Here is a 24,732-nt window from a genome sequence, read left to right on the forward strand (position 1 = left end):
TGGCCGGTGAGTGTAAGTGTGTCTCACTGATATATATATATGTATATATATATAGACTGTATATATGTTTTTAAGAATATTTGAGCCGATGGACCCATAATTAAAATGGGCATGTTTCATCTGGCATTGTAAAGAGATGGGGAATATGTATTCCACTATCTGGCTAACTATTTGGCATGAGGGAGGGACCTACCCAGCGTCGGACTGGGGTGTCTGGGGCCCACCAGAGGAATGGGCTCTAGGGGCCCACCCTACAGCTATATGCAAATATCTGTCATTATAGTGGAGCATCAGCTGTAAAACACAGGCGGCTGCTGCACATCTACCGTGTGCCCCAATAACTGGGATGTATAATTACGGTAGTTTACATTAATGGGGTTCTTGGTTAAATTAAGTTATCACTGATCCATGGGCTCCACAGGATAGGTGATCGCTTAGATCCGACCATTAGAAACTGCACCGATCGGAAGAATGGGGAAGTTTTATCCCTGACAGGACACTTTTATCACTATTTTAAAATGCAGCGGCAGGTGGGATATCTGACCGCAGCTCCATTCATTCTCTTTGGGGCTTCCAGAAAAAAACAAGTGCAGCCACTGAGGGAATGAATGGATCAGTGATCTAGTCGGATATGCCACTCCAGTCTAATGGGGATAAAAAGTTCCACATTTTGCTGAATGGGTCCAAGCAGTCAGACCCCCACCAATCAATATGTTATCACTTATCCTGTGGAGAGGTGATTACTTTTTTCCACAGGAAACCCCTGTAAGTGCATCTCCGCCGCTGTGTACAAAGCATTAAAACTCTAATGGAAATAAAGAATCTTCTCCTAATTAATATCAGAGAGAACAAATGACCGCCATACACAACACAATCCACTATACCAAGACCAATAATACCACACACAGGAAGAAATACCACCACACCATGACCAGACCACATAGTGACCAAATTATACTACATACAAGGGACAAATACCACCGCACCATATCAAGACCACATATTTCCACCACTTGGTGACCAAATAGCACATACAAGGGACAAATACCACAACACCATTTCCAGACCACATATTACCACCACATAGTGACTGAATACTACAATACTGATCAGAAATAAAAAAAAACAAAAAAACACAATACTATCACCATAAGGCTGCCGTCACACTAGCAGTATTTTACATCAGTATTTGTAAGCCAAAACCAGGAGTGGAACAATCAGAGGCAAAGTATAACAGAAACATATGCACCACTTCTGTATTTATCACCCACTCCTGGTTTTGGCTTACAAATACTGATGCAAAAAAAATACTGACCAAATACTGAATGTGTGACAGCAGCCTAAGTGACATTATACACAGGAGATCTGTACTTAGTATGCAGTGTCTGTGTAGAGGTAATACAGAGATCACTGGTGATATTATACACAGGAGCTCTGTATATAATGTATAGGTAATACAGTGATCACTGGTGACATTGTACACAGGACCTCTGTATATAGTATACAGTGTATAGTGTCAGTGTATAGGTAACACTGACTCACCAGTGACGTATCTCTGTGAAGTCCTTCATCTTTCATCCAGCACAGACCGCCATCATTTCTTCCAGCCAGGACTCATTTCTGCAGGAAATAACACAGTTATCTCAAGCTCCGCTTGCAGAACACATTACTTAATTTTTCACAACTTCTACATTACACCACATGAAGAAAAAGAGGTGACATAGTATCACTCTGCACACTAACAGGACCGCCCCCCATTTAAATCAGTGTCCTCAAAAAATAAAATAAATACATCACTGCAGTAATAATATCCCTTTATTAGCCCCTATGGTAATAATATTCCCCATCCTGGCCCCGTTTATCTCATTCCTGGCTCCAGCCATATGTTCTCCCATCCTGCCCTCATGAGTATCCATCCTGCCCCATATGATCTCCCCATCCTGCCCCATCTGTCTCCATCGTATCCATCCTGCCCCATGATCCAATCCTTCCCCATGTCTTTCATTCTGCCCCATGTCTCCAATCATGCCCCGTATCTACATTCTGCCCATGCCTCCAGTCCTGCCCCAGTGTGTCCAGCAATCTGCCCCAGTATGTCAAGCATATTACCCCCAGGGTTGTCCAGCAATCTGCCCCAGTATGTCCAGCACTGCCCCCAGTGTGTCCAGCAATCTGCCCCAGTGTCCAGCATTGCCCCCAGTGTGTCCAGCAATCTGCCCCAGTGTCTCCAGCAATCTGCCCCATTGTCCAGCATTGCCCCCAGTGTGTCCAGCAATCTGCCCCAGTGTCCAGCATTGCCCCAGTGTGTCCAGCAATCTGCCCCAGTATGTCCAGCACTGCCCCAGTATGTCCAGCAATCTGGCCCAGTGTGCCCAGCAATCTGCCCCAGTATGTCCAGAAATCTGCCCCCAGTATGTCCAGCAATCAGCCCCAGTGTGCCCAGCAATCTGCCCCAGTGTCCAGCACTGCCCCCAGTGTGTCCAGCAATCTGCCCCAGTATGTCCAGCACTGCCCCCAGTGTGTCCAGCAAACTGCCCCAGTGTCCAGCACTGCCCCCAGTATGCATGGCTCATATCCCCCCCTCGCACGCATGGCTTATCTCAGGACCCCCCCCCCTTCGCACCCGCACCCGCGCCGGCTTATGTCCTCCTTCATTCCCCAGTCCCCCCGTCCCTCATAGTCATACTCACCTGTCCCACACACTGCACGGCCGTGCCGACATCCCTCGCGCTCGCGCTCTGTCCCGACTCCCGCCGGCGGCGCAGCATCTTCTTCCTGCTTGTGCGGTCATGTGATACTGTCATTAAGGTCATGAATATGTGCATATTCATGACCTTAATGAGCGGTACCACGTGACCGCACAAGCAGGACGAGTTGCAGTGCAGACACCGAGACCATCGCTGGAGCAGGGTGAGTATCGTCTTCAAGGAGGGCGGGCGGGGGGGGGGGGCCTGGAGCAGTGGGGGCCCTGCCAGCAGGTGTCAGTGCCTGGGCCCACCGGAGGATCCTCCAGTTCTCCAGTGGGCCAGTCAGAGCCTGGACCTACCAAATGTAGGAGTAAGAGCTCTTCCAAATGTATGATACAGGGCCACCTGAGGGCCCTTACCAAACTCAGGTTTCACGGCACCTGCTGGCACTCTGCTAATTGTCAGGGAGAGTCATATAATGACAAGGCGGTGGACATGGTGGTGGTGGCGGGAAAAGCCCAAAATTCAAATGGGCATGTTTTATCTGGCATTGTAAAGGGATGGGGAATATGAATTCCACTATCTTGCTAACTATTTGGAATGTGGGAGAGACCTCCCAAATGTAGGAGTGAGAATCCTCACAATTGTAAAAGGAAAAACTAAAGCCAAAACGCTCCGTGTGAACATGTGCTAAACGGGAGGTATAATTTTTTTTTATTGTTATTTTAATTTAGCGTTATATACATGTAATTGTGTAGGAAATAATATTCGACTTTCCCATTGACTTGCATTGGATTCATTATTTGGCACGAATACCCGGATATTAGAAATTATTTGTGCCGATTTTCCCAAATCCGAATATTTTACTATTCGATAATCAGTAGGCAAATTTATTCTTTGGGTTGGTGCGATTACAGCGATACAAGATTTATATCGGGCTTTTATGTTTGGCTGCTGTCACACTTCGGTCGCAGTGTCGCATTAAATAAATAACGTAATGATCCATCTCTGTTCATATACTGTATGCCCAGGTTACATGGACGGATCATTACGTCCATTGTCAGAAAGGGGTTAATCTATGACCTATACATTTGCTTTGGGGTGGAGGTGCTATTGGCTGCAACTGCCTAGAGCACCAAAATACCTTGTTCCCAGTCCTGATGGACATGTAGGTCATAGGAACCTGAATAAAATTATACCCTGATATTGTGATCCGATGTCATATTCCAGAGAAATCCACATTTTTCTTAATATGTAAATGAGCTATTAAGATCTCTGGGCCGGACATAGTTCTCCCTGAGGATCCACCTCCAGAGATTACTGTAAATAAAGGGAGACATTACCAGTGTGAGACATGTAATGACTGACAGCCCGCTCTCCTGATCTACTGATTTTTATCTAGTATTCTTTATGTTTGTATTTTATTATTTCACAAATTAGATTGCTAATATTTAGTAAGCTACACCTCGACAGATAAAATCAATTTAAGATCTATTGCACTAAATCTTGACAGCTATTAATTTATACTTTTGTATTTTTTTGAATGGTTGATAATTTTTAAGGTTGAAGGTGGATACCAGTCCATTGAGTACTGCTTATACCCTAACATATTGATCCCAAAGAAAGCAAAAACCTTATAAAGCAGATCATAATTACCCCATATTGAAGGAAAAATTCCTTCCTGACTCCACATATGCAATCAGACTAGTTCTGTTATGGACCTGGTGGTTAGGAGCACCTGGAAAGACCTGATGAGTAAACTAAAAAAACGGAACTAGCTCTGGGGAAGTGGGAACTCTGCTGATCGCAAGCTCTACTCCTATCGCACACACTAGAAATAGCCGTGGAGCGTACCTAACTCTCCCTAGATGCCTCTTCACAGCCTAAGAGCTAACTACCCCTAAAGATAGAAATAGAAGCCTAACCTTGCCTCAGAGAAATTCCCCAAAAGGTAAAGGCAGCCCCCCACATATATTGACTGTGAGTTAAGAGGAAAGTCACAAACACAGGAATGAAACAGGTTTTAGCATAGGAGGCCAGACTTACTAAATAGTCAGAGGATAGAAAAGAATACTATGCGGTCAGCATAAAAAAACTACAAAACCACGCAGAGTATGCAAAAAGACCCCCGCCCCGACTCACGGTGTGGAGGTGCAACACTGCACCCCAGAGCTTCCAGCTAGCAAGGAAACATCATGATAGCAAGCTGGACTGGAATTTAGCAGAGCAAGGAAATATATTCAAGCAGCAGTAACAACAAATGAACTAGCAGGGACTTAGCTTCTGCTGGAGTAGCCAGGTCCTCAGAGAAGTCCAAGAGAGATCTGAACCAATTCTGATACATTGACAGCTGGCATCAGGTAACGATCTGAGTGGAGTTAAATAGGGAAGCAGCATAGCAACATAACGAGAGCAGCTGATAAAGTCAACCTAGTGACCAGCAGTTCCGCTTGAAGCCACCAGAGGGAGCCCAAGAGCAGAACTAACCAAAGTACCATTCATGACCACAGGAGGGAGTCCGAGAACGGAATTCACAACAGTACCCCCCCTTGAGGAGGGGTCACCGAACCCTCACCAGGGCCCCCAGGCCGATCAGGACGAGCCAAATGAAAGGCACAAACTAAATCGGCAGCATGGACATCGGAGGCAACAACCCAGGAATTATCCTCCTGACCATAGCCCTTCCACTTAACCAGGTACTGAAGCTTCCGTCTCGAAATACGAGAATCCAAAATCTTTTCCACCACATACTCCAACTCCCCCTCAACCAACACCGGAGCAGGAGAATCAACGGAGGGAACCATAGGCGCCACGTACCTCCGCAACAACGACCTATGGAACACATGGATGGCAAAAGAAGCTGGAAGGACCAAACGAAATGACACAGGGTTGAGAATTTCAGAAATCTTATAAGGACCAATTAAACGAGGCTTAAACTTAGGAGAAGAAACCTTCATAGGAACATAACGAGAAGACAACCAAACCAGATCCCCAACACGAAGTCAGGGACCAACACAACAACGGCGGTTAGCGAAACGTTGAGCCTTCTCCTGGGACAACGTCAGATTGTCCACTACGTGAGTCCAAATTTGCTGCAACCTGTCCACCACAGAATCCACACCAGGACAGTCAGAAGGCTCAACCTGCCCCGAAGAAAAACGAGGATGAAAACCAGAATTGCAAAAAAAAGGTGAAACCAAAGTAGCCGAACTAGCCCGATTATTAAGGGCGAACTCAGCCAATGGCAAGAAGGTCACCCAATCATCCTGATCAGCAGAAACAAAGCATCTCAGATAGGTTTCCAAAGTCTGGTTGGTTCATTCGGTTTGGCCATTTGTTTGAGGATGGAAAGCCGAAGAAAAAGACAAATCAATGCCCATCTTAGCACAAAAGGACCGCCAAAACCTAGAGACAAACTGGGAACCTCTGTCCGACACAATGTTCTCCGGAATGCCATGCAAACGAACCACATGTTGAAAAAATAATGGCACCAAATCAGAGGAAGAAGGTAATTTAGGCAAGGGTACCAAATGGACCATCTTAGAAAAGCGATCACAAACCACCCAGATGACAGACATCCTTTGAGAGATAGGAAGATCTCACATTCCGGTGTCCGTCAGGTCCCTTGCCGTCTGCTTCCCGCTCTGACTGAGTGCCGCCGTAAAGTGAAAGCAGATGACAGCGGTGACGTCACCGCTGTGCTCTGCTCTTACTTTCCGGCCGGCAGTCAGTCAGAGCGGGAAGCAGACAGCAAGGGACCTGAAGGACACCGGAATGTGAGTATGTACTTTTTGTTTTTTTTTACTTTTACGATGGTAACCAGGGTAAACATCGGGTTACTAAGCGCGGCCCTGCGCTTAGTAACCCGATGTTTACCCTGGTTACAAGCGAACGCATCGTTGGATTGGTGTCACACACACCGATCCAACGATGACAGCGGGAGATCCAGCGACGAAAGAAAGTTCCAAACGATCTGCTACGACGTACGATTCTCAGCAGTGTCCCTGATCGCTGCTGCGTGTCAGACACAGCGATATCGTATGGATATCGCTGGAACGTCACGGATCGTACCGTCGTAGCGATCAAAGTGCCACTGTGTGACAGTACCCTTACAGTAAAGAATCCGAAATCTCACTGCCCTAACAGTAAAGAATCCATAATCACACAATTGTGCATATAGAACATAAAATATATTAAATGCAAGACTGGTTGGTTATAATCAGTAAAAAGCTCTAATTTTAAACGTGAGCATTGGGGAGCTGCACTCTGAACCCCTGTTCCCAGATTGAGAATCTAGAACGTTTGTCCTGTCCCCCATGTCACAAGTGGCTTTTTCTACTACGTCAAAAAGTTTTCAAAAAAATTTTCAGGCAAGTGAAAATGACAAATGTTGATTTTCTTCCCACAGTTCGATACGTAGTGGTAATTTCCCAAGTGACGAAACAAGTCTCAGCTGAGCCCTGGTGTCACTAATTTCCACACAGGACTTCCTGCTACGAACACTGAAAGAACTCACCACGACATGTGACAGAGGTGGACTAAAGGGACAAAACAGCACAAGAGAAGAACGATCGATACAAACAGTCCGACCACCAGGAGATAGAAGGACGAAGCCGGAGAAATAACATTTGTTAAAAAAAAAGCCATATTGAAGAGATGTAAAGACAGAATATGAGCAGAAAAGAGGAACACGACACGATTGTGAAACAGAACAGACAAAAAACGACTTCAACAGATCTGTGCGGGAGCAGTGAGGACAAGGTACGTCGTGCTATTCCCGTCTCCTACAGATCCAGCCACCTCTTCATGCTTCATATGTTCTAACACTAATGTGTCCCGTGTATTTAATGATGTGTTAAGTTTTGGTCAAACAAATATAAAAAAAATTAAATAGAATTAAAAATATTAAACATTATTAAAAAAAATATAAGATTAGAATTTGTAAGTCACAGAGATCAGTTAATAATCCCCTGTCTGGCGTCTTCGTTTTAACTTTCATTTTATTTATTATTTATGTTTTAGGACTTTATTGAACTTATTAGTTTAGCAGCAATTTTTCCAAATTTCAACAAAATGTCCGAAATGCTATCTGGAGATAAATTTAGTTCTGAAGTGACTTTCAGGGACTTTAATAAATTGACTCGTTAAAAAAATCGTTTAAACATTTGGTAAGAGTTTAGAGCAAAGTGGAAGTAAAATGTAAAATATTTAATAATTTTATTTAATAATTTTTAGAAATATCCTTTATTAAAGGAGCACCATGAGTATTTTAGGGCCTCTGTTTTTGGATTTTTTTTAAGATACCATATAAACACCTGCAAATGAACCCCGCTGTAGACACTAGACCTAAAAATGAATGTTTCTAGGGCTGCAGAGGGCAGAGTGACCCAACAGCTGTTTTGGGGAATTTATTATAATTGAGCTGTGAAAAAATTACATTTTTTTCAACCAAATTTTTGTCGTTCAAAATTTCACATTTTCAAATTTTTCTGTAGGAAATGTAGGAAAACCTTCCTTTATCTTACATTTTGTGACAATAACTTGTATGTGGTTGTAAATTTCTGAGCAGGTCTCAGAAGACAAAAAGCATTATTTGGATTTTGCAGCGTCTCTTTTGCTGGAATGGTTTATTTACACCATGTCACATTTGTTCCTTAAAGGGAATCTGTCAGTAGGTTTTTAATATGTAATATGAGTACAGCATGAGGTAGGGGTTAAAACACAGAATTCAATGACATGTTACTTATCAGTCTGTGTGCTGTTGTTTATTTACAGTGAGGTTTTATCACCAGGACATTATCGTTGCTTAGGCTGGCTGGTGCACACTCTTGCAAGTCTGACTCCGCCCCTTCCTGTGATAAGCAGCTTACTCTCAATAGACAATATATACAAAGAGCTTGGTGTGGGCGGGGTCAGCAGTGATGTGGGCAGGGTCAGCTTTCTCAGCTGTGATGCATTGCTAGATCTAAGATTCAAGATCTCAGAACTGCTGCACCCAATAAACTAAGTGACCCACTGTTGGATTCGGGGTCGCTGTCTCTACATTATGCTGCTCTAACATGATGTAGCAAAAACCTGCTGATATATTCTCTTTAACCCCTTCACCCCCGGAGCTTTTTCCGTTTTTTCGTTTTCGTTTTTTGCTCCCCTCCTTCCCAGAGCCATAACTTTTTTATTTTTCCGTCAATATGGCCATGTGAGGGCTTATTTTTTTCAGGACGAGATGTACTTTTGAACGACATCATTGGTTTTACCATGCCGTGTAACAGAAAACGGGAAAAAAATTCCAAGTGTGATGAAATTGCAAAAAAAGTGCAATATCACACTTGTTTTTTGTTTGGCTTTTTTGCTAGGTTCACCAAATGCTAAAACTAGCCTGCCATTATGATTCTCCAGGTCATTACAAGTTCATAGACACCTAACATGTCTAGGTTATTTTTTATCTAAGTGGTGAAAAAAAAATCCAAAGTTTGCTAAAAAAAAAAAAAATTGCGCGATTTTCCGATACCCGTAGCATCTCCAATTTTCGTGATCTGGGGTCAGGTGAGGGCTTATTTTTTGCGTGCCGAGCTGGCGTTTTTATTGATACCATTTTGGTGCAGATACGTTCCTTTGATCGCCCGTTATTGCATTTTAATGCAATGTTGGGGCGACCAAAAAAACGTAATTTTGGCGTTTTGATTTTTTTTTTGCTACGCCATTTAGCGATCAGGTTAATCCTTTGTTTTTATTGATAGATTGGGCGATTCTGATCCCCCGCCGGAGCCCACCTCAAAGCGGGGGATCTGCCAGCTGACGTACTATTCCGTCAGCTGGCAGAAAGGGGTTAAAGGGCACCTGACAACTGATACATGGCGGGTCCACAGGCAGCATGTATCAGGCACTGGCTGTATGAACTCATGGCATATCACAGTAAAACATACTTTAATAGTTGGTGGGGACCAAGCAGCGCTGTAGACTAGTCGGACAGGCCCTGGTGGCGTCTCCCGCCTGCTGCCTTGGTTGACAGGTCTCTCCATACGTGGAAATCTCTGGGAAGTGATCCCATTTTGAAAATAAAACCTCTTAAAGAATTCACCTGTTTGTCCCCATAAAGGTGTAAAGGAATTTATTGCAGTTGGGTTATGAGAATGAAAACTGACGTTGTTCCCAGCGGTCATGGTGAGGAGATGAGCTGGGGTCAGACACTGCTGATTGGTGAGAAGTCGCACCTCTGTGTGCACCCTGCCACAAATCCTACTTCCGTCCCGGCTGCAGTAACATTTGTGGTGTGGCAAAAGCACTCGTCATTATTTTGTAGTTTCTCCCCTCTCCCACCCCACTTTGACAAAGGTGGGAAAACATGGAGTGAGAACGCCAAAAGTCGCATAGCTTTCAGGTAGCCACCAGTTACACCAAAATTAGATGGCTTTTTAAAGCTTTGAGGAATTGGGCCCAAAATGTTTTCCAATAATAACTCATTTTGGCAAAGGGGTTATAGAAGACAAAACCTATAATAGATAGTGGACGTAGAAGAATACGATTTGCACTTTTTCCATAGCTATGTTATTCCAGTGCCTTAGATAATGTGTCCAGCTTGTCCTACCATGTAAACGGGGTAGGTGTCATGGATGGATGGTTTGTGGAACCACTGTGCCTCGGACCGTGGAGAGCCTGGAGGGCGTGACTAATAGATCACCTGACTGTTCACTAGAACCTCTGATTGGTGAGGTTAGGCTTGGCTCCTGATGAACGCCAGGTGCCACGCCAGGGCAGACCAGTGGTCGCGCAGAAGCTGGACCCAGAGGACAGACTGGATGGAGCAGCAGGCAGAGCTGGCATCAGAGTGCAGCTGACCAAGTTCGTATCCGAGAGCAGCAGTTTGTGTTAGAGTACAGCAGACAGAGTTTGTGTTAGAGTGCAGCAGACAGGGTCTGCATCAGAGTGCAGCAGGCAGGAACTGCACTAGAGTGCAGCAGGCAGGATTTGCATCAGAGTGCAGCAGGCAGGAATTGCACTAGAGTACAGCAGGCAGGAATTGCACTAAAGTGCCGCAGGCAGGATTTGCATCAGAGTGCAGCAGGCAGGATTTGCATCAGAATGCAGCAGGCAGGATTTGCATCAGAGTGCAGCAGGCAAGAATTACACTAGACTGCAGCAGGCAGGATTTGCATCAGTGTGCAGCAAGCAGGATTTGCACTAGCATGCAGTAAACAGGATTTGCAGTGGTATGCGACCTTGCACAACATAGACTGTAAACAGGAATGTTGCTAAGGCACCTCCCAAGTGGGGAGGAAGCAATATATATATAATGTCCCACAGCCATTGGCTGGGGAGGAAATAGCAAGTGCACGCACTGACCCTTTAAGAGGGCGGGAGCGCACCCGCGCATGCTCTAAAGACATGGCTAGAGAACCTGCTGGAAGCATGCAGAGCATGGGGAAGGGAAGAACTGTCTGCAGCATCAGCAAGTGAAGAGACGCCGGAGACCCTGCCTATCAGAGCAGGGATCCAGCATGGTGATACCAGTAGGCCACTTTAACTTTTTCTTAACAAATGTGCAGGAGACATGATTTTATGGCACTAACTAGAAGTAATACAAGGTCTACTTCTTCCTTGTAGACTGCATAGATCTGTTCATACAATGACCACTGATGGAGGAGCAGGTGATCAGACCTGACCATCACTATAACAAAGTCTACTCCTTCCTCGTAGACTGCATAGATCTGTCCATACAATGGCCACTGATGGAGGAGCGGGTGACCAGACCTGTCCATCAGTATTTCAAGGTCTACTCCTTCCTTGTAGACTGCACAGATTTGTCCATAACCACAAAAAAAGCACCAGAACCGACCATATAATCCACTAAAATAAGATTTATTTAATAAATTATAATATTAAAAAAAACTATGGTAAAGGGAAAATTCACAGGAATGTCAAGAAAAAGACGCTGTCACAGGTAAAATTTATACATCTGTAAGGCACTATATGATAAAAACAAGGCCTATATTTTTGGTGCTAAGAGGATATAAAATCCAACAATAAAAATATAAAATGCAAAAAATAATAAAAGTGTGGTGCAGATAGTGAACTAAAAACTAAATTGAAAGAGTTGAATGTCTCCAAACAGTAATAATTCACCAAAGAAATCAAGTGAAACTCATAATAGAAAAAATATTAACACAGTGAAGTGATAGGCAAAGTACAATCATATAAAATGTGCTGGCATATGTAAGTAGGCACTTAAAAAGTAGTGCAGAGCCAGTGGAAATCGCGGGGTCACAGGGAATTGTGATAATAGTTAGGTAGCAACATCTTACAGAGTATAGTATGGGACCCAGGCTCCAGGACAGCATCCACCCCCCAGATTTGTGACCAGACCTGACCATCACTATTACAAGGTCTACTTCTTCCTTGTAGACTGCATAGATCTGTCCATACAATGGCCACTAATGGAGGAGCAGGTGACCAGACCTGACCATCACTATAACAAAGTCTACTCCTTCCTCGTAGACTGCACAGATTTGTCCATAAAATGGCCATTGATGGAGGAGCAGGTGACCAGACCTGACCATCACTATAACAAAGTCTACTCCTTCCTCGTAGACTGCACAGATTTGTCCATAAAATGGCCATTTATGGAGGAGCAGGTGACCAGACCTGACCATCAGTATTACAAGGTCTACTCCTTCCTCGTAGACTGCACAGATCTGTCCATACAAAGGTCGCTGATGGAGGAGCGGGTGACCAGACCTGTCCATCAGTATTTCAAGGTCTACTCCTTCCTTGCAGACTCCACAGCTTTGTCCATACAATGGCCATTGATGGAGGAGCAGGTCACCAGACCTGACCATCAGTTTTACAAGGTCTACTCCTTCCTCGTAGACTGCACAGATCTGTCCATACAATGGCCGCTGATAGAGGAGCAGGTGACCAGACCTGACCATCACTATTACAAGGTCTACTCCTTCCTTGTAGACTGCAGAGATCTGTCCATACAATGGCCGCTGATGGAGGAGCAGGTGACCAGACCTGACCATCACTATTACAAGGTTTACTCCTTCCTCGTAGACTGCACAGATCTGTCCATACAATGGCCATTGATGGAGGAGCAAGTGACCAGACCTCACCATCATTATTACAAGGTCTACTCCTTCCCGTAGACTGCATAGATTTGTCCATACAATGGCCATTGAAGAAATGGGGATTTCCAGCACATCCATCCAGTTTGAGTAAAATAACCAAAATTTATTAGAACATTTTAAAAAACAATATTAAAAAGAAAGAGAGAAAAACTCTCTTTGCCTGACGCGTTTCTGGCGCACCACGGCGCCCTTAGTCATAGGAACTAATATGACATGAATACACAGGTTTATATATGACAGGGAACCAATCACAGACATAGCAATTAAATTTCATTGGAAAAAGCTGCAGCTAAATTCACATAACAAAACTTTACCTTATTTATCAAATGTCTTAGAAATACACTAATATCTGTTCTAAATTACCAAAAAATTCATTAGTTGTTCAATATATGTAAAAAGAATCATTTTTGTAATTCATACCATGTGGATATTTGGTGTCTAAAGTTAGAATCCAAAAGGCTTCCCGCAGAGCTAATCGCTTCCTCCAATCTCCACCTCTAGGTGACTGACTAACCCTTTCAATGCCAAAAAAGGAAAAATCTGACAGATCTCCCTGGTGCACGGAGATAAAACTTTACCTTATTTATCAAATGTCTTAGAAATACACTAATATCTGTTCTAAATTACCAAAAATTTCATTAGTTGTTCAATATATGTAAAAAAGATCATTTTTGTAATTCATACCATGTGGATATTTGGTGTCTAAAGTTAGAATCCAAAAGGCTTCCCGCAGAGCCAATTGCTTCCTCCAATCTCCACCTCTAGGTGACTGACTAACCCTTTCAATGCCAAAAAAGGAAAAATCTGACAGATCTCCCTGGTGCACGGAGATAAAATGTTTTGTGGCCCCAGAATAACCTGGATTTCTATTCCTTACATTGGCTATATGTTCAGAAATTCTTTTTTTGATTTTCCTAGTGGTATAACCTATATAACAAATATTACAGGCTTTGCATTTTATACAGTATATAACATGATCAGAATCACAGTTGATAAATGATTTTATATTATAAGTAACATTGTGATTTGAAGAAAAAGAAGTTCTCTTATTGTCTGCAAATTGGCAGACATTACATCTATTGCCAGAACATTTAAAGAAACCCTTCACTGATAGCCATGATGTGGGAGTTTTTTTCGGGTGCACCATACTGGGAGATAAAATATTCCCCAGTGTGCAACCTCTTTTGGCCACTACCCTGCAACCATTTTGGAGAATTGTGCACAAAGAACTATCTTGATTGACTACAGGAAGATATTTCAGAATAATCTGTCTGATTTTGTTGTATTGACTGCTGTAAGCAGTAGAAAATGTAATGTGCGCTTCAGAAGCAGCATTTACTTTTTTGTTTTCAGAATGTAACAAATTGGTACGTGGAATTTTGGAAACCTGTCTGAATGCATGTTTTATATTAGATTGTTTGTACCCTCTGTCCAGCAGTCTATCAGAAATAATGCGACTTTCTTTATGAAACTTTTCATCGCTAGAGCAAATTCTTCTCGCTCTAGTAAGTTCCCCCCTAGGAATGGCGTGAATGGTGTGGCGAGGGTGTGAGCTCGAGGACATCAGGATCGTGTTACCAGAGTTGTCTTTTCTATAGAGTGAGGTGTTAACCCTTTGTGTTGTGTTACTGCCTGTAAGGAGAACATCCAAAAATGAGACTTCATCTGAAGGAATGCCACTGGTGAAACGTAGATTACACTGATTGTCATTGAGATAGGACATAAATCCTTCCTCGTAGACTGCACAGATTTGTCCATAAAATGGCCATTGATGGAGGAGCAGGTGACCAGACCTGACCATCACTATAACAAAGTCTACTCCTTCCTCGTAGACTGCACAGATTTGTCCATAAAATGGCCATTTATGGAGGAGCAGGTGACCAGACCTGACCATCAGTATTACAAGGTCTACTCCTTCCTCGTAGACTGCACAGATCTGTCCATACAAAGGTCGCTGATGGAGGAGCGGGTGACCAGACCTGTCCATCAGTATTTCAAGGTCTACTCCTTCCTTGCAGACTCCACAGCTTTGTCCATACAATGGCCATTGATGGAGGAGCAGGTCACCAGACCTGACCATCAGTTTTACAAGGTCTACTCCTTCCTCGTAGACTGCACAGATCTGTCCATACAATGGCCGCTGATAGAGGAGCAGGTGACCAGACCTGACCATCACTATTACAAGGTCTACTCCTTCCTTGTAGACTGCAGAGATCTGTCCATACAATGGCCGCTGATGGAGGAGCAGGTGACCAGACCTGACCATCACTATTACAAGGTTTACTCCTTCCTCGTAGACTGCACAGATCTGTCCATACAATGGCCATTGATGGAGGAGCAAGTGACCAGACCTCACCATCATTATTACAAGGTCTACTCCTTCCCGTAGACTGCATAGATTTGTCCATACAATGGCCATTGATGGAGGAGCATGTGACCAGACCTGACCATCATTATTACAAGGTCTACTTGCAGCGCCCCAGAGTCCTGGTCGTTGCAGTACTGATGCTCCGCCGCTAAGGGGGGGCTATGGTACGTCTGATGGCACTGAAGGGGTTCACCTGACCAGGTATCACAGACACCAATACACTTCACAGTCTGGCCTCCAGGGGGAGCTAAGGGTGCTATGTATTAGGCCACTCCTCACAATCTGGTAAAACTGGGGGTTAGATAGGAAGTTAGACAGAAGCTGACTGGGAATCGAACAGGCAACATCCTGTGGCAGAGGGTGTTGCGGGGAGAGACTCAGGGGGGTCAGTGTCAGGGGTGGGATCCTGACAGAGGCCTAGCGAACAGAGAGAACGTTACGGGACCGCGCCTGCAGGAGATAGCGGCGGTGCCCTAAGAAAGGACAAGAAGCGAGGTTTATTGTGCTGAGTGAGAAACGAGATCAACGCAACAAGGAGAAATACCAGTAGGAGTCGTGCTGTAAGACGAGGCAACATCCTACTGAGGCGCGTAGCCGGTGGCCGGAACGCCGAGGAAGTATAGAGCTCCAGGCCTAACTTCAAACCTACGGCAGGACAGTCAGTTATAGGCGGGCTGTCTCACCCAAATCACCTAAGAAGACATAGGGGGCAACAACAGGAGAGGGGCAACACTAGGGTCCAGGAAGAGCTCCGAGCCTACCCGTCATACGGGTGCGTCCTAGCCATATCATCTGGGGGACGAAGCAGAACATCATAATCGAGTTGTGAGGGAACTTCAGAAACAGACACAACAGTTGTGGGGACTATCCCGTAAGCACAGCAGGGGAGGACCACAACACACAAGCGCTAGAAGGTAGGCACAGATTTCCACCTGCAAAGGGAACTCTGGAGGTGCCATCGGACCGGCCGGACTTGCGCAGCCCGGTTAACCGTATTCCGGACTGAGGATCCCGAAGCCTTCAGTAAAGAGGTAAAGAGACTGCAACCTGGTGTCCTCGTTATTTCCTGCGACCTGCACCATACCATCACATCATCACCACCCACACCTTTCATTGGGCGCCCCTCAGCAGGGTCACGGACCGGGTCTAGCCACCGTGACAACCCCAGGACTGAGACTCAGAGGCCCGGTACCGGGTACCCCTCGGCCCTGCGGCAGTGGGGGCGCTACATACTCCTTCCTCATAGTGCAGTACGATAGATGGTAAGCACAGCCTGAGGGTGGAGGTGCCAGAGAAGTAGGTGCCCAGACCTTAAGATATGATATAGGATGTACTTGGCACACTCTCGTGGGTCTGATGCAATAAAGTGTTTATTATGATACATACAGTATTCACAATGTTCACAAACGTTTTGGTCATAGGACCTTCATCAGTGTGCTCTATGAAAGGTGGAAAAAAGGGTATAAGGCACAGACCCTTAAAAGAGAGTATTTGCATCAAAAAACATGGAGCGAGCAGGAAATCCTGAGGTAGAGGGCTATAAACCAGCCGATCAAGCCATAAGTGGAGCTGGAGAAAAGGAGACCAGACCTGTCCATCATTATTACAAGGTCTAGTCCTTCCTCGTAGACTGCACAGATCTGTCCATACAATAGCCGCTGATGGAGGAGCAGGTGACCAGACCTGACCATCATTATTACAAGGTCTGCTCCTTCCTCGTAGACTGCACAGATCTGTCCATACAATGGCTGCTGATGGAGGAGCGGGTGACCAGACCTGACCATCACTATTACAAGGTCTACTCCTTCCTCATAAACTGCACAGATCTGTCCATACAATGGCCACTGATGGAGGAGCGGGTGACCAGACCTGTCCATAATTATTACAAGGTCTATTCCTTCCCTGTAGACTGTACAGATCTGTCCATACAATGGCCGCTGATGGGGGAGCAGGTGACCAGACCTGACCATCAGTCTCCTCCAATCGAAAAACACAGCACATGGGAAAGCAATTGGAGGAGACTGGTGGATAATGGACATATGTGGTCACGAGCTCCTCGTCTACTGCACATTTGAGAATGGGTCTTCTCTGAGGAAGGCGGCACCAACAAGAGAGAAGAAAAGAACCTGTGTTACTTATATAATAGTAAGTGCCGCAAAATCATGTCCCCAGTACATCTGGTACAATAAAGATAAAGTGAACAAAACCCTGTAATTTCATGATGTTGTGTTACTTGGTTTGGTGCCAATTGTAAACTTCTATGTCTCAGTTGCACTTGCCGCCCAGGAAAGGTTAGAGTTCTAGAACACCCTAGATCATGTCCTTCCCTTTGTGGAAGATACCGTAGTAAGTCTGGGCACTTCATAGGTATCCATCAAAGTACAACTAATGATTTCTGTTCTGACGACATTGAATCAGTCAGCTCACATACACAAGGAGGGGACACCAGGAGGACACTTTCAGACCACAAAGCGTTTTGGATTTTCCATCTCGATACCAAGTAGGTTAAAATATCACAAGGGAAATTATGTATCATTATTGACTTTGATTTCATTTGTGGTTTCCTACTTCAATAGTTTTACTATTACTTTTATTTTAATTGGCTCCTCGATGCTTTGAGTCAACTTTCTACTATCCAAAGCTTGAAGGCGTTGTGTACTACTCAATATAAACCTTTTTTGATATTATATTCCCCGGTGTAATATAAAAATAGTAGACACTTCCTGTACAAGCCTTATTCCAGTGATGTTGGAATTGGGTCTTCCAGGGCTCAGAAGACAATGTTCTACCACATGAGTCCTGCATCCAATCAGCGGTCCTTCACACCTCCTTCCGACGAACCTCAGACGTCTGAAAGAAGTGTTAGAACTGCAGCCCAACACCAGCCTCTGATTGGCTGCAGGGCTCACGTAGCATAAAAATGTCACGTGATCACCGGGAGGTCTGACACTGACATTGCTGGAATGGCGCACTTGATGGAGGTGAATATATGAGTCAGTAGGAATATGACACTCCTGGATAAGTCGATGCTTAGATGGGGTCCCAACCCCAAAAGTTTTCTAAGTAGTGAACAACTCCTTTAAGGAGTAAGAGAGCACTGTACACCTTTGTGACCTAATTTGGTGATTTACAGATCATTGGCAGAATAACATAAGGTTGTAGTTACATGGCGTCTTTAGTTGTGACACAAGTTTGCTGTGCGCTTCTGCTATGTTGCAGCATTACGCCGGTGAATGGCAAATCAGACACAAAGAATCCAACTTTTTGCAAATGGCCTGCCACGGTCGCAGGACCTTACGGGTCACAATCCAACTCCATTCACTTAGAATTACTCTGCAATATCACAGCAGTATACAGCGATGTTGTGTTGTGTCGCCATCTAGCCCCAGCTAAAAAAAAACCCATATGTTGCTCTATTTTGGAGACTACACTGGTTGTTTATCAAGAGGGTAACTTGCCTTCTGCAAACACGGAAACTCAATCATTGTATTATGAAAAAAACAATTCATTCTGGATTTCAAGTCTTCTACTTATCAATGAACTGAAACTTGCATTGTATTATCTCAGTGGACCTGTCATTAGATGATCACACAGGTCTTAATTAACCAATGATGACGTTTAGAAATCATATAGCGGAAAGAGGTGTGGATGACCAGAAAATATGCAAATAAATGGATACAAAATGATATTTTATTAATGATTAAAAACAATGGTAATAACAAATTTAGCCAAAAGATGGCGCCACAGGATAAATGTCAACTAGATACAACTCTACAGTGAGTACGGAAAGTATTCAGACTCCTTTAAATGTTTCACTTTTTGTTTCATTGCAGCCATTTAGTAAATTAAAAAAAGTTCATTTTTTCTCATTAATGTACACTCTGCACCCCATCTTGACTGAACAAAAACAGAAATGTAGTAATTTTTGCAAATTTATTAAAAAAGAAAAACTGAAATATCCCATGGTCATAAGTATTCAGATCCTTTGCTCGGTATTGGTTCAAAGCACCTTTGAGCTAGTACAACCATGAATCTTCTTGGGAATGATGCAACAAGTTTTTCACCCCTGGATTTGGAGATCCTCTGCAATTCTTCCTTGCAGATCCTCTCCAGTTCCGTCAGGTTGGATGGTGAACGTTGGTGGACAGCCATTTTCAGGTCTCTCCAGAGATGCTCATTTGGGTTGAGGTCAGTGCTCTGGCTGGGCCAGTCAAGAATGGTCACACAGTTGTGCTGAAGCCACTCCTTTGTTATTTTAGCTGGGTGCTTAGGGTCATTGTCTTGTTGGAAGGTGAACCTTTGGCCAAATCTGAGGTCCAGAGCACTCTGGAAGAGGTTTTCATCCAGGATATCTCTGTACTTCGCCGCACTCATGTTTCCTTTAATGGCAACCAGTTGTCCTGTCCTTGCAGCTGAAAAACACCCCCATAGAATGATGCTGCCACCACCATGTTTCACTGTTGGGATTGTATTGGGCAGGTGATGAGCAGTGCCTGGTTTTCTCCACACATACCGCTTAGAGTTATCACCAAAAAGGTCTATCTTCATCTCTTCAGACCAGAGAATCTTATTTCCCATAGTCTGGGAGTCCTTCATGTGTTTTTTAGCAAACTCTATGCGGCTTTCATATGTCTTGCACTGAGGAGAGGCTTCCGTCGGGCCACTCTGCCATAAATGCCTGACCGGTGGAGGGCTGCAGTGATAGCTGACTTTGTGTAACTTTCTCCCATCTCCCTACTGCATCTCTGGAGCTCAGCCACAGTGATCTTGGGGTTCTTCTTTACCTCTCTCACCAAGGCTCTTCTCCCATGATTGCTCAGTTTGGCTGGACGGCCAGGTCTAGGAAAACTTCTGGTGGTCCCAAGCTTCTTCCATTTAAGGATTATGGAGGCCACTGTGCTCTTAGGAGCCTTGAGTACTGCAGAAATGCTCTTGTAACCTTGGTCAGATCTGTGCCTTGCCACCATTCTGTCTCTGAGCTCCTTGGCCAGTTCCTTTGACCTCATGATTCTCATTTGGTCTGACATGCACTGTGAGCTCTGAGGTCTTATATAGACAGGTGTGCGCCTTTCCAAATCAAGTCCTATCAGTTTATTTACACACAGCTGGACTCCAATGAAGGAGTAGAACCATCTCAAGGAGGTTCACAAGGAAATGGACAGCATGTAACTTAAATGTGAGTGTCTGAGCAAAGGGTCTGACACCATGTGACATTTCACTTTTTCTTTTTTATTAAATTTGCAAACATTACTACATTTCTGTTTTTTTCAGTCAAGATGGGGTGCAGAGTGTACATTAATGAGGAAAAAATGAACTTTTTTGTATTTACCAAATGGCTGCACTGTAACAAAGAGTGAAATATGTAAAAGGGTCTGAATACTTTCCGTACCAAATGTATAAGGGACCTGCATTACTGTATCGAGGACTATCTATACCAATCATTCTTCCTCAGCCGGAGTAAGGGTAGGTGCACACAGTCAGTAAGCGATGCAGGTTGGACGTTGCGTACTTGTGTAGCAACAAGATGTTACATGTTTCAAGAAATCCCATGCCCACTATGTGGAGCGCCCCCACTGCCACAGGGCCGAGGGGTACCCGGTACCGGGCCTCTGTGTCTCGGTTCTGGGGTTGTCACGGTGGCTAGGCCCGGTCCGTGACCCTGCTGAGGGGCGTCCAGTGAAAGTTGAGAATGTGATGATGTTGTGATGTGGTGCCGGTCGCAGTAAATAACGAGGACACCAGGTTGCAGTCTCTTTACCTCTTTACTGAAGGCTTCAGGATCCTCAGTCCGGAATACGGTTAACCGGGCTGCGTGAGTCCAGCCGGTCCGATGGCACCTCCAGAGTTCCCTTTGCAGGTGGAAATCTGTGCCTACCTTCTAGCGCTTGTGTTTTGTAGTCCTTCCCTGCTGTGCTTACGGGATAGTCCTCACAACTGTTGTGTCTGTTTCTGAAGTTCCCTCACAACTCGATTTTGATGTTCTTCTTCGTCCCCCCAGATGATATGGCTAGGACGCACCCGTATGACGGGTAGGCTCGGAGCTCTTCCGGGACCCTAGAGTCGCCCCTCTCCAAATGTTGCCCCCTATGTCTTCTTAGGTGATTTGAGTGAGACAGCCCGCCTATAACTGACTGTCCTGCCGTAGGTTTGAAGTAAGGCCTGGAGCTCAATACTTCCTCGGCGTTTCCGGCCACCGGCTACGCGCCTCAGTAGGATGTTGCCTCGTCTTACAGCACGACTCCTACTGGTATTTCTCCTTGTTGCATTGATCTCGTTTCTCACTCAGCACAATAAACCTCGCTTCTTGTCCTTTCTTGGGGTACCGCCGCGATGAACTGCAGGCGCGGTCCCGTAACTTTCTTTCTGTTCGCTAGGCCTCTGTCAGGATCCCACCCCTGACAGGGACCCCCCTGAATCTTCCCCTGCAACACCCTCTGCCACAGGATGTTGCCTGCTTCCAACCCAGTCAGCTTCTCACTAACTTCCTATCTAACCCCCAGTTTTACCAGATTGTGAGGAGAGGCCTAATACATAGCACCCTTAGCTCCCCCTGGAGGCCAGACTGTGAAGTGTATTGGTGTCTGTGATACCTGGTTAGGTGAACTCCTTCAGTGCCATCAGACGTACCATAGCCCCCCTTAGCGGTGGAGCATCAGTACTGCAACGACCAGGACTCTGGGGCGCTGCACTCCCCCCCGGTTAAATCCAGTACTCCTGGACTGGGAAGAAAACAACAATACATGTCAGCAAAAATACATACAATTTTTGAAATGCAATAACAAGTAAATTTGAACAGAGCTTCCCTTCATGGGAGGTGAGGACACTTGAACGTTACAAACATGGTTAAAAATTTTAAATAACATACTATAAATAACTTCTCTTACCCAACCGGGTATTCTACTTAGTGCAATTTCTGAACAATAATTTACTACTATCGTACTATCCCGTCGAGGTGGGGTGGGCCCGTATGACCACCGACGGGATAGTACGTCCAGCGCGATCGGCGGCGCTCACGGGGGGAGCGCGGCCGATCGCGGCCGGGTGTCAGCTGCCTATCGCAGCTGACATCCGGCACTATGTGCCAGGAGCGGTCACGGACCGCTCCCGGCACATTAACCCCCGGCACACCGCGATCAAACATGATCGCGATGTGCCGGCGGTGCAGGGAAGCATCGCGCAGGGAGGGGGCTCCCTGCGGGCTTCCCTGAGCCCCCCACAGCAACGCGATGTGATCGCGTTGCTGCGAGGGTCTTACCTCCCTCCCTGCCTGCTCCAGACCCGGATCCAAGATGGCCGCGGATCCGGGTCCTGCAGGGAGGGAGGTGGCTTCACAGAAGCCTGCCCAGAGCAGGCACTGTGAAGCAGCCTGCACTTCTCTCAGATCGGTGATCTGTCAGAGTGCTATGCAAACTGGCAGATCACCGATCTGTATTGTCCCCCCCTGGGGCAAAGTAAAAAAGTAAAAAAAAAATTTTCCAAATGTGTAAAAAAAAAAAAAAAAAAAAAAATTCCAAAATAATGAAAAAAAAAAAAAATATATTATTCCCATAAATACATTTCTTTATCTAAATAAAATAAAAAAAACAATAAAAGTACACATATTTAGTATCGCCGCGTCCGTAACGACCCGACCTATAAAACTGGCCCACTAGTTAACCCCTTCAGTAAACACCGTAAGAAAAAAAAAAAAAATGAGGCAAAAAACAACGCTTTATTATCATACCGCCGAACAAAAAGTGGAATAACACGCGATCAAAAAAACAGATATAAATAACCATGGTACCACTGAAAGCGTCATCTTGTCCCGCAAATAACGAGCCACCATACAGCATGATCAGCAAAAAAATTAAAAAGTTATAGTCCTGAGAATAAAGCGATGCAAAAATAATTATTTTTTCCATAAAATAGTTTTTATCGTATAAAAGCGCCAAAACATAAAAAAATAATATAAATGAGGTATCGCTGTAATCGTACTGACCCGAAGAATAAAACTGCTTTATCAATTTTACCAAACGCGGAACAGTATAAACGCCTCTCCCAAAAGAAATTCATGAATAGCTGGTTTTTGGTCATTCTGCCTCACAAAAATCGGAATAAAAAGCGATCAAAAAATGTGACGTGCCCAAAAAGTTACCAATAAAAACGTCAACTCGTCCCGCAAAAAACAAGACCTAACATGACTCTGTGGACCAAAATATGGAAAATTTATAGCTCTCAAAATGTGGTAACGCAAAAAATATTTTTTGCAATAAAAAGCGTCTTTCAGTGTGTGACGGCTGCCAATCATAAAAATCTGCTAAAAAACTCGCTATAAAAGTAAATCAAACCCCCCTTCATCACCCCCTTAGTTAGGGAAAAATAAAAAAAATGTATTTATTTCCATTTTCCCATTAGGGTTAGGGTTAGGGCTAGGGTTGGGGCTAGGGTTAAGGCTACAGTTAGGGTTGGGGCTAAAGTTAGGGTTAGGGTTGGGGCTAAAGTTACGGTTAGGGTTTAGATTACATTTACGGTTGGGAATAGGGTTGGGATTAGGGTTAGGGGTGTGTCAGGGTTAGAGGTGTGGTTAGGGTTACTGTTGGGATTAGGGTTAGGGGTGTGTTTGGATTAGGGTTTCAGTTATAATTGGGGGGTTTCCACTGTTTCGGCACATCAGGGGCTCTCCAAACGCGACATGGCATCCGATCTCAATTCCAGCCAATTCTGCGTTGAAAAAGTAAAACAGTGCTCCTTCCCTTCCGAGCTCTCCCGTGTGCCCAAACAGGGGTTTACCCCAACATATGGGGTATCAGCGTACTCAGGACAAATAGGACAACAACCTTTGGGGTCCAATTTCTCCTGTTACCCCTGGGAAAATACAAAACTGGGGGCTAAAAAATCATTTTTGTGGGAAAAAAAAGGATTTTTTATTTTCACGGCTCTGCGTTATAAACTGTAGTGAAACACTTGGGGGTTCAAAGTTCTTACAACACATCTAGATAAGTTCCTTGGGGGGTCTAGTTTTCAAAATGGGGTCACTTGTGCGGGGCTTCTACTGTTTAGGTACATTAGGGGCTCTGCAAACGCAATGTGGCGCCTGCAGACCATTCCATCTAAGTCTGCATTCCAAATGGCGCTCCTTCCCTTCCGAGCCCTCCCATGCATCCAAACGGTGGTTCCCCCCACATATGGGGTATCAGCGCACTCAGGACAAATTGGACAACAACTTTTGGGGTCCAATTTCTCCTGTTACCCTCGGGAAAATACAAAACTGGGGGCTGAAAAATAATTTTTGTGGGAAAAAATTTTTGTTTTATTTTTACGGCTCTGCATTATAAACTTCTGTGAAGCCCTTGGTGGGTCAAAGCACTCACCACACATCTAGATAAGTTCCTTAGGGGGTCTACTTTCCAACATGGTGTCACTTGTGGGGGGTTTCTACTGTTTAGGTACATTAGGGGCTCTGCAAACGCAATGTGACGCCTGCAGACCATTCCATCTAAGTCTGCATTCCAAATGGCGCTCCTTCACTTCCGAGCCCTTCCATGCGTCCAAACGGTGGTTCCCCCCACATATG

The 24,732-nt window shown here is 44.8% G+C and overlaps 1 protein-coding gene across 1 annotated transcript in view; it reads left to right on the top strand.

Annotated features, from left to right (window-relative positions):
* Positions 1 to 7,169: 7,169 nt before the first annotated feature.
* LOC143804851 (uncharacterized) overlaps positions 7,170 to 24,732 on the top strand; it is a 79,167-nt gene continuing 61,604 nt past the window's right edge. The window contains exon 1 of the mRNA XM_077283354.1: positions 7,170 to 7,448. Coding sequence (XP_077139469.1) covers positions 7,359 to 7,448 — 90 coding nt within the window. The 5' untranslated portion in view covers positions 7,170 to 7,358. The remainder of the gene's footprint in view (positions 7,449 to 24,732) is intronic.

Source organism: Ranitomeya variabilis, chromosome 2, assembly GCF_051348905.1.
Source record: "Ranitomeya variabilis isolate aRanVar5 chromosome 2, aRanVar5.hap1, whole genome shotgun sequence".
NCBI lineage: Eukaryota > Metazoa > Chordata > Amphibia > Anura > Dendrobatidae > Ranitomeya > Ranitomeya variabilis.